The 15,679-nt window shown below is 38.9% G+C and overlaps 1 protein-coding gene across 4 annotated transcripts in view; it reads right to left on the bottom strand.

The window, feature by feature from the left end:
- Positions 1-450: 450 nt before the first annotated feature.
- Positions 451-15,679, bottom strand: part of LRRC8C (leucine rich repeat containing 8 VRAC subunit C) — a 91,615-nt gene continuing 76,386 nt past the window's right edge. For all 4 annotated transcript variants that reach the window (XM_073811334.1, XM_073811340.1, XM_019920124.3 and 1 more), the window contains one exon: positions 451-6,991. In XM_073811334.1, coding sequence (XP_073667435.1) covers positions 4,721-6,991 — 2,271 coding nt within the window. In that variant the 3' untranslated portion in view covers positions 451-4,720. The remainder of the gene's footprint in view (positions 6,992-15,679) is intronic.

The raw sequence follows: 15,679 nt of genomic DNA on the forward strand, positions 1-15,679 counted from the left end.
AAGTGGTACATAAAGTTTTCTTATAAAGGGCTTCCCTAAGCCTGGGGTGTATGTGTTTAACTAGGGGAGGCCTTCTGGTTGTACAGAACCATTCTGATTTCTTTAATGACAATCATTACCATAAAAGTATTTACCGAAAGCTGGGCTGGACAGCCATGGTACAATGTGATCTGGCAAACGCACAGAAACTGCGCTCCAGATTACACAGTCAGGCACTAATTACCCAAATGAAACTCCAGGGGCACCTTGGGGAGATGCAGTACAGAGAATTAAGGAAGGAAATAATTAGTCACAATTGCAGAAACTAGCTAAATACAAAGTGAAAGAATGCATGCAGCCTATTTCCTGCAGAGTACAGGAAGCCTTAATAACAGAATATGCAAAAATACAAGAGAAATCCAAAAGAGAAACATGATTTCTACAAATGAATAAGAAAGGGACCAATCTCAATTTTAAATTACAAAAATGACTTTATTTTCTGTTCCTATGTCCTACATAGCCAAATAACCTTAAGACATTGTATCATGAGTTTACACTGTGACAAATCAACTTTCAAGCATTTTCTTGACAGTCTTAGAGGTTTTGCCAGCATTTGACACAATCTGAACACATAAAGCGAGAGAAAACAAGCAGCAGAAGGAAAACTAAGTGACCATGTAAGGCATTGAGTTTCAACCCTAGTAAAAATGTTCATTAAACAGGCAGAATCGTATGGGAGAGGGAATGGTATTCAGCAGAAAGCAAATGTATTCCACATCCGAAACCACACATAGGGGCTGTTATTTAACATGGCCGAGAAATTAAGTTGTTCGAAGTTATATACCCCTTTTTATATATACCTCCTTGGGGTGGGAGGAGACCCTCTTCCCTCACCCCAAAAGGAATTCAAGGATGTTACCTTTATCAGTGAAAGGCTCTGGGAAGATGGAGCAAGAGTGGACAGCTAGTTTGGAAGGATGTAATTGTGTTAGAAGCATGTCACTGAGGCCTAAATCTGAAAAATCAATGGCACGTCTGGTCGAGACTGTCCAGGCTTTCTTACAATGTATCTGAATAGACAAGAAAAAAAGTGAGAAAGTCTTACCGACCCTTGAGGCATTCCCCTCACTAATAACTGTGCTGTTTTGCTATGGAACCCTACGTACCCTGAGTTCTTGAGATCCTACCAAATATGTGAATTGCTTGCATGGCATTATCACATTCAGGATTTATAGGAGAATGTAAATTGAATCTTACTTTAGTCTCTAAACACAAATGGAAATTGTTTTGAGGTTTATCTTATCTATTCACTACTGCATATTGCTGACAGTTTTCATAAAGATGGATCATGAGTGTTCACTGTTTTAGTAAATATATCATTACTACTGATCAGGTGTTTGGTATGAAATTAGATTAGAGAGTAAAATACGCCTTAAAAAATGGACTTTTCTTAGAATTAGGAACATAAACAACAGCAAAACCCTTGGGGGAAATGATAACAAGAGATGTAAAGATTTTTTCTTCTCTTTCTTATAACAGAAATCATAAGATAGCATATTGCAGAAATGTGGACTTTCTTCATCCCAAGTAACCCAAGGAAGATTCCAGGTTGCTTAAGCCCCTCTCTATAAAGATGGCTTCAGAGGGAGATAAGGAGGCACCTCTAAATGACCAAAGTATTCACAGCAGGCTCATGTCCCGAGCCTTTCTGAAAAAGCAGTGCCTGCACACAGGATGCCATGGAAATTGTTAGAACGCATTACAATAGCTACATTGGAAACCTAAGGCAGAGAAAGGTGGGTGAATGAACAATCAGAAAATTACCAGTGTAAATAACAGGTTTCACTGTATCAAGAACATTTATATTAAAAGTGTTGTATTAAAAACAAAACAAAGTGAAAACCCAACATAGAACTAGTTTTCTGAGATGTGGTCTTCTTAGGTGAGTTCCACTGGGATATACTTAGATGCTCTGTTTCAACCAGACCATCTCCGGACAACTGTCTGTTCTACACTTAACCATTAAAACTGACCAAAAAGCATACTCACTATGGGTGTCCAATAGCCGTAGGATTTAAGAGTACATATGATGCTTTTATATTTACATAAGCTGTTTCCCATGAGTCTTACAGAAGTTGGAGAAATAGAGCTAGTTGTTCCTTTTTAGCAAGAGCACTTGTAAAAATACGAAAAGGATTGGGTTAATACCCCTTTTAACACTGAGTTGATTCATTAAAGAACTTTAGAAAAGTCAGCAGTTCATTTACCTGAGTTTCCCAGTTAAAGGCTAAAGAGTAATTTAATGCTTTTCACTTAAGAATGTGAACAAAAATATACAATATTAAAAAGGGTCAGGGTCAGAAAATTTAGACTCAAGATGAAGTTTGAACATTTTGAATTTTTATAAAATCTAACAGAAACATCTATGAATTTTCCTTCCTAGTTAAACCATAAAGTCATAGAACTATACTGATTTACTGGATGTTATTTAGAACTTAGGTTAGGGGTCAGCCTGTGAAATCATTAAGAAAGCGAATCAAATTCTTTTGGCATTTTGAGCAAATTGTCACAAAGACTAATTATTAGTTACTTCAGTTATGAACACATATGAGATTATGCGTTAACACCAGATAAAGATTTCAGCATAAATATGATTTTTAACCTGAATAGGTCCCTTTTAAGGGGGATACAGAAAACAACTATAAATTTTATCCAGAAAAATAGTGCACCTAGTGTTTTACCAGTAGTTATCAAAGCTCACCTTGCAACAGGGTCATGCTCAGCCATGGACAACCTTCCAGGTTTGTTTGTTTGTTTAAAACAGGTAGCGCTATGTTTCTAAATATAACACATCGTTCATAATCAGGATCCTAACAACATTCTAGAATTGAATATTTTATCCTACAAGAAATATAACCATGTTACTATTTTAAACATTTTGTTTCAATTCCAGGGCAAAATAAACCAGCTATACAAAATCACCATTGTAACACTTAAACACAGAGCAGAGACAGCAAAGCATTTTGGTCTACATGATTCAATTATTAAATAAATGAAAAGCATCTCTTCCCCAAATCCTTTACCCCACGAAGTATCATAACATTTAAAACACAGTTGAGGTACATATATCTGCTGAGTAGTTCCCATAGCTGTGTTCCATGTATGACTCAAAGTAGCATTAAACAAAGTCACCAGGATCAAGGGGTAGATTTTAAAAGCAGCATCTTGAAACCCCAAACCATCTTTCTATTTTTCTTCGTTAAGTCACAAAACTTCCTTAGGTCAGACTAGGGTTCCGAAAACAGTGTGAATTTGGAGCATAAAACAAAATTCCCATGATAGGTAGCACTGGTCCTGGATTGAGGGCACAAATAGTGCTTTCATTTTCCTGTTCTATACAGCTTAATAGTCAGTGAAAACTTGTGCCCAAGACCCATACTATGTTGGATGTTTAAGTACAGAGATAAATAAAACTTGGCTAACCACCAGGCAAAAATTATTTCTATCTACTTAGCAATTTATTCACACTTAAAAAAGAAAGAAAAAAGGAACAGAACCATTTTAGATGAGATGCTTTTTTTTAAGCCAAAGAGAGCAGACTTTCTGTGCTTGCATCACGAGCATTTGCAGCAAGGACAGGCTTGAGGGAGATAGATTTATATACGTACATATACGTGGATTATTTCGTGTAACAGGCAGAATTTGAATAGAGATCCCCACTTCCACACTACCCAGAGGAACCAGTGTGCCTACCTGGAGTGCATCAGCTCTTTAGCAGAGTGCCTTAGTAGCACATGTTTTTTTCTTCCATCGGATGTATTCCCATATCAAGATATCAAAGATGATTAAGTTACTAACAAACAGGCTTCTGATTTTTAAATTTAATTACCTATTTTAATTAAAATAAATTAGCATTTCTAAGGTTGTTCACCAGTACTACATACAATATTGATAGTAAATGGGAAGAACCTCTGTATTTCCTTTTCAGTGATATTTTTTAAATGTTGGTAAAAATGTAAATCAGTTAAATTATAAACGACCAATTCAAGCAAGCTGACCACGGGAGATTATTGTCTTTACTCACTTACAAAATCCTTGCCTAAGGATAAATAACTGTCAGGTATGTGAAAGAATAGAATTTAGGGTTCTGTTGGAGGCAAGGGGAAATTTCGCAAATAATAGTCTATGACAATGCCCTTATGTGAGTTTACACTCCAGAGAAGTGTTTTCTATAGAATGAAATACTTGGCCAATGGAGAAGGCAGCTGGAATTAAAATAACTAGCACAGATTCCTTGGTACACATACAATGAAAACAAAAATAAGGACCCTGTACAGGTGTAAACAAGCTAAAAATGACCTTGGCAAAATATCTTCATGGATTTAAAAAACACCAAAAGCATGCAACTTAAAGTTCCCTTCCCTTCACAAGAATGAACTGAAAAACCAAAACAAACAAAACAACCAAAACAAAAAAACAGACGGAACCATCTGTTTCTGTCAGTAGAAAACAGTAATAGATACATTAGGTTCCAGGACAAATAAAACTTTAAAATATTAATATTGAAAAAATACAATTAACTTTTTATTAAAAATACATACTCCTTACTCAGTCTTTGTGTACATTTTGTTTTGTGTGAAAAAGAAAAAAATAATAAAATAGGAAAGGCATTAAGACTACCTAATTATTTATACTGTATTTGGTAGAAGCATGTTTCAGTCAAACTTTAAACAAAAATAAGTTATTCTGTTTTCATTTGCTCCCGGACATCAGAAGGCAGGGTTTCAAACAGAGCATCTTCTACAACTAAGCCAGCTCGCTTCAGAGCCCGACAGTCGCCCAGTTCGGGAGGGAGGATTTCAAAGTGATTGCCTTTGACATCTAAATAGGAGAGAAATAGTAAATTTCCAATTTTTGGTGAAAGTACTGATAGGCTGTTTTTCCCAATCTTCAGAGTTTTGAGTTTCTTACAGAAATAGAGTTCATCTGGAAGGCTCTCCACTTTGTTACAAGTGATGGAAAAATACTGTAAACTTTGTAGAACTCCGATCTCAGGCGGGATAAATCTAATGTCGTTGTAGGACAAGTCCAGGTATCGGATCTTGTTGCATAGGAAGAGGTGGGAAGGCAGCACCTCTATTTTATTGTGACTAAAGAAGAGGCGCTCCAGGCTGGTGAGTTTCTTTATGTGCTCTGGGATGTAGGTGATGCTGTTATGCCACAGTTTTAGCACTGTCAACTTTCTCAAGTGCTGGAAGCTAACGATCTCCTCTATAGACTTCAGATTATTTTCCTTGAGGTCCAATTCCTGGAGGCTCAGCAGGCTGAACACGGCGTGAGGAATGCGCTCCAGGTCACAGTGGACCAGCTCCAGCTCTGTCAGGTTGGTCATCTTCTTCAGATTGTTAAGCATCACCAGCTTGGTGCCATCGTTGTGTATGCACATCTTCTGGAGATGGCTGGAAACGTCAACCACTGCCTGTGGGATTTTGGAAACGTTGCTTTTGATAGAGAGAATTTTAAGGCTTTTGAGATCCCGCAGAGACTCAAGGGTGATATTTTTGGAAATATCGTGACTTAGAGAGCCAACCAGGTAGAGCTCCTCCAGGTTCCGGAGGCCATACATCCAGGGGGGCAGCTCCCTCATATCATCAAACTTGACGCTCAAGACCTTGAGGTTCTCCTTCAGGAAGGAGAGCGCCGCGCTGTGGATTTTGACCGAGCACTGGTGCAGAGAGAGCTCCTGGAGATTGTCTAGCTGTGCGATGGTGGCTGGTATCATGACATTCTTAATGATTTCAAGTTTTAGAGACTGCAACTCCGTGATTTCAAAAACAGTGTCTGGAAGGCCAGAGAGCATGATGAGAGGCAATTCCAGGCGGTTATGGGCATTCGTCTGCAGCTTCTGCCTCAGTTTATCCGGAGTCCACTCGTTGTTTAAGTTCAGCTGCTTTAATTTGTTTTCACTCACTTCAGATAGGAACACTGCAAATCTCTTGGAATACAGAGGGTCGTACTGATCTATCATATGAAGCATAAAAGCAAAGTCATTTTTCACGTCTGGAATATCATCAATTCCAGTTTCCTGCCGGACGTACTCAAAAGAGTACTCCCTCAGAGAACGGTAGAACAGCCAGTATAAGGTATAAAGGCACGTCAATCCGTAGATACTTACAAAGCACAAGTAGCAAAAGGAGAGTTTCGAGAACAAGTGTGCCATGGTGTGATTGCAGGAAAAGTTCTTATATCCAGTCATGTCCTGAATGTCAACATTGCAGTCCACTGTAAATTGGACTTTGGAAACCAGGGCGCTATTATATGCAATGATGATTAGGAATTTTATAACCTTAAGTACAGTCTGACGAACATACATGGCGTATAATATATCACCTTCTTCTACATGCAGCCTGAACTTCTTCACCTTCTCAAATAAAGCCTTCGCTTGCTCACCCTCCTTCTTATCTAGAGCCCCTGCAGTGGATTTGTCAACCACAAACTTCTCAGGAATTGACTTTAAAGACTGAGAGTTGACCAGGCCGCCTTCCGGACCAGACGGAGTGGCGTTGGACCTGCTCACGTTCTTCCTGTTGTCCTTTTCTTCTGAGTCCTCCCCAGACACTTCAGATAAAGCCCGTGTGGTCCAGGGAGAGTCAAAACACTTCCCCAGGATCGAGATGAAATGTTCTATTTTGGAGCTGGAACCAGGGAATTTGAACCAAAAGTTGCTACAGAGCATGAAGACCAGGGTATGGATGAGGACAAGGTAAGGGAAATACTTGGCGTACCAGTGGAGGGCTCGCTCATAGCACATCTGGTTAATGAAGCTGTACTGCTGAAGGTCCAAATCCGTCTTCAGTCCTTTCATTTCCACAGTGACTGGGTTAGTGGGAGACGGTTTCGGTGGAGGCAGTGGGGTGGTACTGGCCACTGCTTGAGAGACATTCGAAACGGAAGACTGGTTCTGAGAAGCCTGCACTCTTTTTGGAAGGCAGATTATCTTGTCTTGCATGACCTGAAACAAAGAAAGAATATTTTCAAATTATATTACTCAAAGAGCTTTCATAATGTCATTAGTGCGAAGAAAGCAGCAATACCATCCAATAAATGTCCATTTCCTTTGCCTGGAGAATACAATGTTCAATTCCAGCACCGAGATTTTTATTCTTAGCCCACATGTTGGAAAAATGAATTGTATCAATATATCTTTGTTCACCATGTCTAACTCAGGACACAAAACGCAGCAGTTTTTTAGGACACAGAACGATTCACAACAAAATAAATAGTTAAAGAACATTCATGTATTTAAAAAAATTTGCATTTCTTCTCTCACTGAAGCCTGGGAGAATCAGTCATTGGTCTGGGAAATACATCTTCTTATCAGACTCAGTCTTGAATTGGATGGCTCCCAAGACTGATATTAGTTTCTGTACGAGAAGCATTAAAAGGAGGAAATACGGGAGAAATTCCCGTCTTTATTGTATCCTCTTTTCTTTCTATCCATATCTTAGACATGCGTAGATGAACGTGAATGGCTTTAATAAAATGGGAATTTACTAAGCTTTTGTAAAAACTATTTCTTCAGACAGAGATGAAAAAATACAGAAATGTTCGATAGTAAAATAGTTATGTCTAAACTTGCTGCTTTTCACACAAAATATTACATCAACTTCTATCCCTCTACCAATGCTTCAATTTGTTGAAAAGAATATTAAGCCCTAAGAATGTCCAGCAGTCTCATAAGATTGCAGTTTGGGTAAGAGAGAACACATTCTTTCTGAAGATGAGGGAGGATGAGGCAAAATACTCCTTGAATCAACCTGGAGGAATCATCCCCAGGAAGAAGTACACGTAAGTGGAATCATCTGGACAATAAGCAAACAGTTCAGAGAAAGAATAATAACCAAGAAATTGATGGTAATAACATGGAATTGATAATGCAGGGGAAGTCTATTTGTACCTTATTAGGTCAAATGGCTGAAAATCCATAGAGTATCATGATTTTGCAACAGCAAAGCTCTTTATGTTGATTCTAGAAGTAGAAACTGACTCTATTACAAAGTAGACTGCTATGGCATGAGAATATGACCATAACCTGGTGACATGGGAGATAAAGCCCCATAGAGAAAAGTATTTACAAGGTTTGACAATGCAGCGGAGCACCCAACCCTTAGTTGAGTGTCCGATACATAGGAGACCATCAGTATTTGCTGAGAAAGTGAGTGAATCTAGAACTGACACTAGTCCTTCCAATTCAGAGTTGCATAGGTCTGGGTGTAGACCACACGTCTCCTAGGGATGAAGATAAGGATGGTGATTATAGTGATGACAGCAACAAACTTTCTGTTGTATTTAATATGCAATCCTGTTCCAATAATGTCATGGGTATTAATTATTTTAATTGTCACCTTCACCTGATAAGGCAGGCACTCCTTTTATCCCAATTTCACAGATGAGGAGACTAAGCCACAGAAAGGTTAAGTAACTTGCTTAATGTTATCAAGCCCAGGCCACCTGGACCCAGAGCCCACATTCTTATTTTATTTTATTGAATTTCTAGGATTAAACCAAAAAGATCTCAATTTGACTTTATCCTAAGTAACAAATTACCTTATATAAATTATACATATTTTAGGGAAAAGCTTTTCTCTCCCCATATCCTATGCAGATAACAATGAAAGAATGAGGTTAGGGGAAGAGAGGAAGTTTCATTTATAAAGATTTATAAAGGCTCCAGCCTAAAAGATATAGCAGGGGGCTACTACTTACTATGTAAATCAAAAGAAGGCAGGGAAGAAAAACAAATGTAATTGCATTCAGAGGGTTCAATGGCTACAGAGGTGTGAGAATGTTTGAGAATGCCTTCAAACATTTTAATCACTTACCTGATGTTAAACATGCCCACGTTTGTGGGCATATATATGTCTACTTATAATTATACCCATAAAGTATTGCCAATCCATATGTCAAATATTAGAAAACTTAATTATTTTTCCTTTAAGTTTAAAATAAACATAAAGCTTTCATTTTAATCTCATCTCAATGGGGCATCCTTTATATTTCTTGGAGGTCAAGCACTCTACCTTGGTAGTAAATAGTAAGAGAATAGTAAGAGAAAGTCTTGACAGATGCCGGATTATCCTGAAGAAATATCAAAGAGAAAAAGTAAGAAAGTCAGTGTTTGGGGCCATATTCTAGATGTTTTCTCATTCGTGGTCTCATTTAATGCCCCCAATAATCTGTGAAGTAGGCATAAGGTAGGGGCTAGAGACCAGCATGGAAAGAAATGCTTCCCCAGCACCTTCTCCAAGAGTGACACCTTTGAGCTAGTATGTTAATATGACATTGTTAATGGTGTGATGAAAATAGAGACGAGCTAGAAGGTAAAAAGGCAGGCACCTTCTGGAGGTGCTACGTCCCTGCCAAGCAACCAGGTGGCCCCATTACTGCCCCCTGCCCAGCCCTTCTCCAGGCTTGCTCCTCATGGGGAAAGACGATAAACCTCTGGAGCTTGGCTGCTACAGAGGATTTCAGGTTATGTCCTGCACCAGGGTGCCCAGCTGAGGGGCAAGTGTGGGCTGAAATCCTGCTTCTGCCCCCCTCGGTCAGTTGTTCACCCTCATGGGATGTCTTTTTATATTCTGCACAAAGGTACCTGACTGGCTCGCATCTGCCACGCTAGAGAGGTAGGTCATCTTCTCCCCATTCTACAGAAGAACCCAACTAAAGTTCGGAGAAGTTCAATCATTTGCCCACGTTCACGTAGCTAGGAAACAGCAGAGCAGACTAGTATATTTCCACCATTCCAGATAGTCTCCGCATTCCTCCGAGTTTCTGCTACGATGGCTTTAAGAGAAGAGCCCAACGTAGGAGGGGAACACGTAGACAATCTCCAGAAGTTCCTCTCCGCCTTCTGATGTCATATTTCTTTCAATCTTCACAAAGATGTAATTTTTAAAATGTGTCTATTTAAATCCCAGGAAGGTAGAGACAGTGCTCTATTTTCCAGAAGCTGTTAACTACTCAGAAATGGGCACAGAGTAGAAAAAGATGCTGGAATTTAGTCACCACGAACAATTGCTGCTCATGCTGCCAAAAGAACACATCCTAAGAAGACTCCAGCAGAGACACAGCTCATAGTTGAAGTCCCAAAGAATGTGATGGCCGGTTGTCTATCCAGGACTACGAAAAGGAAGAGGGCAGGTTACGGAGTCCAACAGTAAAGAGTGTGAGGACTTAAACAGTGAAATAGCCACAGGAGAGAGGAAGGAAGTTATCTTCCATGGTTAATAGAAACTTTGCAACACTGAGAAGAATTGGGAGAAACATCAATATTTTCAAAGGTAGAGTAAAAAAGAGAAAGAAGACAGAAAAAAATAAGGCAGATAGGTTTCTTTTAAAAAAAGAAAAGGGTAAAGGGTGTTTCTGGGGGATATCTGTAAATAGCAGCTTGTAAGAACTTGAAAGTTTCTGCTTCACCTTTTCTGCTCTTTTGAGAAGCTTGTCTAATTAAACCTATACCTCACTTCTTTTTGCCTTTACCCAGAAATTTAAAGATTAAAGTACAAAACAAGCCTTAAGGAAAGGCTGCAAAACAAATTGCAAAGGCATAATGGTAGGGTTCCAGGCTGCCGGTGCAGGGCTAAAGGAGAATGCTTGGGGTAAGACCAGGGAGAAAGCCGCCGCCCACATCCCATCCTACAAACCATCGAGGCTCAGACCATCACCACCAGCTCATACACACACATGTCATTATGACGAGGAATCCCATCCTTTTCTTCTAGGGACAGCCCTCAGACTGCCTTTGGACGAAAAAGCATTGAGACTAGAGATACACAGAGTCTTTATATAGGGGGAGGGCGAGAAAGAGGGGAAAGAAATGAGGGTAGGGGGAAGAGAAAAAAATTTAAAAAGCAAGATGAACAAGAGAATCTGATCCACAATATAGCAAGGTGAGAACGTTACTCTCCTAAAAGCAGATACGAGAATAATTCTTTAAAAAAAAATTTTTTTTTTTGATGTGGACCATTTTTTAAGTCTTTATTGAATTTGTTACAATATTGCTTCTGTTTTATGTTTTGGTTTTTTGGCCACTGAGGCATGTGGGATCTTAGCTCCCCAACCAGGTGTCAAACCCACAGCCCCTGCATTGGAAGGCGAAGTCTTAACCACTGGACCACCAGGGAAGTCCTCCATGAGAATAATTCTTGAACGAAATCATCTACTTTCAAGAAAACATCTCAGTTTGGGAATGAGGAAGATAGGGATATAGAAGGAGGTGAGTCACTGAGGGCAAAGGTCAGGTGAAGCCAGGCAACAAAGATGCTAACCGCCCCCCACCCCCACCCCGCGCTGTATTGGGATGAACAGGCTTGGAGGTAGGAGGAGTGAGTCAGCAGAGCAGAGAGGGGCTAGAATCGAAGGAAATAGCTCAAGCAACATGGTAGGAGGCTGGGGTGTACACTCATTATTTCTATTTTGAGATGTAAATACCTTTCACTCTTCCCTAAACCTTTGGTAAAATCGGCTAAATGCACACATACACCCCTATTATGAATGAATTTTGTGGAAATCACAGCAAAAATAGGACTAAATTTCATGCTTGGATCAAAACTGAACAGACAAGGAGAGTTTGCCTGGGATGCTAAAAATCTATAAACTGTTTCCATGGAAGCAGGAGCTGGGACCATGAGAACCTAATTCTTCTATGAGTCCGTCAGAACTTAGGCCACAGACTGGAATTTGATCCAATATCCTCTAGGTCCTACGGAGCAGCTGACATCCAGTAACATAAGTATATAAAATGCTCCTCAAGACTTTACAGTGAAAGTTCCTAGAGGAATAAAAAATATACATGTAAAATTGTTCCATGTCTGTCATAATATCTAGGTAATATCTCTGGAAAAGAAACACAAGGGTTGCAGTGATTGGAGAAATGGGCTCACTAAAGTTGGATTCATGAATTCCCATTTGCAAATTATTTTGAGATAACACCACAGCTGTTTTTGAAAAAAAATTCTAAGGTCAATGAAATCAACTGAAGTTCTTGCTTTTACTTTCTACAGGGGGATGTCTTTCAAGAGAAACGAAGTAAAATTCAAACTTCTTTAAAAAAGGAAGCAACCCATCCAAACTATGCCCTGAAACGCTGCTCAGATCTAGGAAAAGAAATCAAATATTTTAAATTGTAATTATCACATTTATACTAGCAAAGAGATGCATTTTTAAGTAGAGTATGTACACTCTAGATCACATATTGAAATACCTCGCATGGTCAATGTAAACTTAGGGCCTTTTAATAGTAATCATCACAGTTTTAAATCATTAATGTTCATCTACATCTTTGATTGTTTATCTTTGATGATGGTTATTTGATTCTCAGTCCCTTTGTTAGAATCATAACACCCATTATTATAATGTAAAACTAAGATCTACTTAATTTAGGCAGTTTCCAGAAAAGGACTGCGGTGAGAAGCAGCAGGGAACAGTGGTACCATGTTGAAACAGTTTCACATTTGCATGAATGAGACACCAAAGGGCTGAGGTTCAAACCAAACCAAACCAAACCAAACCACTTAGCTTCAGAGAAACGGCTTGATATAACAAAAATAGAGCAACATAAATAAAGGCCAGCTTATCTGTTACATGAGGGAGACATAAATGACATCGATGGCGGTGGTGTAGGATGTGTAGAACACAAGTGCTGAGTAGTTCTGCGTGTGCCTCAGGAAAAGTCAACCATTGTGGAGGCTCTGCTGTACGTCAGATATGTTAGAGATACCAAGAGCGATGTGCCCTTCCAGGTCAAGCACAGGAGAAAGACAACTGAATCAGTCATGAGTGTTGCAAGTGCTCAAATTCATGCTCGTCTTTCACAATGAACTTTATAATCAACTTTATAGTCTAGATCCAGAAAAAAAAAAAAACAACTTGGTGGTATTTTTATTGGGATTACATTACATTTATAAATTAATTTAAGAAGCACTGACATCTTTATGGTGTTGATTCTTCCTCTCCATGGTGTGTGTTTCCACTTGTTCAATCTAATTTTCTGTCTCCCAAGAGTGTTTCATAGCTTTCCCCAAATAGATTTTGGACATTTATTGTTAAGTTATGCTTAAACATTTTATTTTTTGCTATTATAAATCTTTTTTAAAAAACACACATTAAGCACAGAAGGGAGCATCCTCCCTTCACCTTTCCTACTCCCTTGCCGTTCCTTAGGAAGCCCTGATAAGCTTGGTGCGCACTCTTCTAGATCTATATCTGTGCATTTACAGAAACATGACATATAAACACATGGGATCTTCCTACATGAGTTGTTCTTGCACCTTGAGTTTTTCACTCTCATAGTATGTCTTGGAGACCTTAACACATCGGCACATAGGGATCTACTTCATTCTAAGGGCCACATTATTACATGGTGTGGATGTGCTATAATTTATTAAAAACATTCCAATGACGATGTGCATTTAGGCAATTTATTAAAAACATTCCAACGACAGTGCCAGTCTCAAAAAAGTACATGCTGCCTGATTTTACATGGCATTCTGCAAATCAGGCCAGAGAACAGATCAGCGGTTGCCAGAGGTTCACTGCAAAGGTTCAGAACCAGGGAATTCCTTGGGGTGTTGAGATTCTTTTGTATCCTGCGTGGTGTTACAAGAATTTATGCATGTTTTAAAATTTAAATAGATACCTTGTTTTGATAAAGAGTGCATTTTAGAAATGCTGTCTAATATTAACAGAGCTCCACTGGCTTTTTTCTGTTTTTTAAATATCCTTCTTTAATCTCTATTTTGCACCTTTGTCTGTGATTTTGTTTTATTTTTTTAGGTGTCTGTTTTATGTATTTTTAAAAAAATCTAAACTAATCACCTCTTTCTCTTACAACTGAATTTAATCTATTACATTATTTTGCTAACCTCACTCATATTGGGATATTTACTGATATTTGGATTTATTTCCATAATTTTTATTTTATTTTTTTAACATGTTCATTGGAGTATAATTGCTTTACCATGGTGTGCTGTATAACAAAGTGAATCAGCTATACATATACATATATCCCCATATCCCCTCCCTCTTGCGCCTCCCTCTCCATATTTTTATTTCTATATATACCATTTCTTCCTTCTTCCTGTTTTCTGTTGCATTGATAACATCTTCCACATCTCCTGTTTTCCATCCTGCTTCAGCTGGTTGGGAAGGTGAAGATTAAATTTCTGTAATAAAGGTTATCTATAATTTCTCAAAACATATACACTTAAAGCTTTTCAGAATCCCTACCTCCCCTTCCAAGCATGTTTTAACTAGCCGCTGAACCATCCCGTTTTGTTGCTCCCAGAGTTTGTTTTAGCTTTCCTTTGAAACACACAATTAAAAAAAAATAATCTGTAGTTGCTTGTGATTATTTACATATTTATCATGTGCTCACCAATTTTCTTAGATCCTTTATCTTGCCCCTGGGTTCCTTTTCCTTTTGATTAAAGTATCTCCCTTAATAATTCTCTAGGGTAGCTTTGAAGATTTTACCTTTAACCCCAGATCTTCTATAGTTTCACTTTAATTTTAAGTGTATGTAGATGAACACTGCTTGGTATCTGTAGCTAAGGATTTGACTTTCTTCAATTTTGGAAAACTTTAGCAAAATCTCCTTAAATAATTGCTTCAAAACTTGCTTCATCATTTCTTCCATTTTTTTCTGCAATTCCTATTAGATGTACGTTAGAGTCTCTCAACTGATCTTCCACGGGTGTGTGTTTGTGCTTTTTAATACCTGTCTCTCTCTGTGCTGGCCTCTGGGTAACTCAGAACTCTTATCTAATTCATTACATCTTTCTACAACTGAGTACAGTGTCATTATTCTACCTATTGATATTTTAAAGTTCAGTGGCTTTTTAATTTCCATGATCTCTAAATTTTTTATATCCATTTGATCTTATGTCATATCTACCTACTTTTTAATGTTATTTCTTTGACCACTCTAAATCTATTTTTTCTGCTTTTTATTTTATTTTTTTTGAACTTTTTTTTTTTTTGGTACGCGGGCCTCTCGCTGTTGTGGCCTCTCCCGTTGCGGAGCACAGGCTCCGGATGCGCAGGCCCAGCGGCCATGGCTCACGGGCCCAGCCGCTCCGCGGCATGTGGGATCTTCCCGGACCGGGGCACGAACCCGTGTCCCCTGCATCGGCAGGCGGACTCTCAACCACTGCCCCACCAGGGAAGCCCTTTTCTGAACTTTTTAAAGTAAATGTATTTATTTTAACTTCACTGCTTGTTTTAAAACTTAGTTTCATCTCAAGTGGAGAGTATCAATATTCCAACTGTCAGTTTTGCTGAGAGAGTTTCTTAACATAATTTTCTTCACGTGTTCTGGGTGGTAGGCTTGTTCTGAGATTGTTTTCTCTTGCGCACTCTTTTGTGGTTTCCTGCACCCAGCTCTCCAGTCCACCATTAGGGCTCGTCATGGTGTTTTGATGTTCTACTGTGATGTCAGGATCTCACAGTTCCAGTCAGGGAGACATGGGCAGGCTGACTCAGTTCCTGGTTGGGAGGCACCCCAGATGCACGGTTTCCTCTGAAGTACCAGCTCCAGCGGCCAGTTAATTGCCATTCTTTTTAGCTTCCTTTTGGGAGTGAGGACCTTTGGCTCCAAACAGTGACCAGGCTCCGGTCTCTTATCTTGCTTGGTGCATTTTTA

The sequence above is a fragment of the Tursiops truncatus genome, chromosome 1 (assembly GCF_011762595.2).
Source record: "Tursiops truncatus isolate mTurTru1 chromosome 1, mTurTru1.mat.Y, whole genome shotgun sequence".
In the NCBI taxonomy this organism is placed as follows: Eukaryota; Metazoa; Chordata; class Mammalia; order Artiodactyla; family Delphinidae; genus Tursiops; species Tursiops truncatus.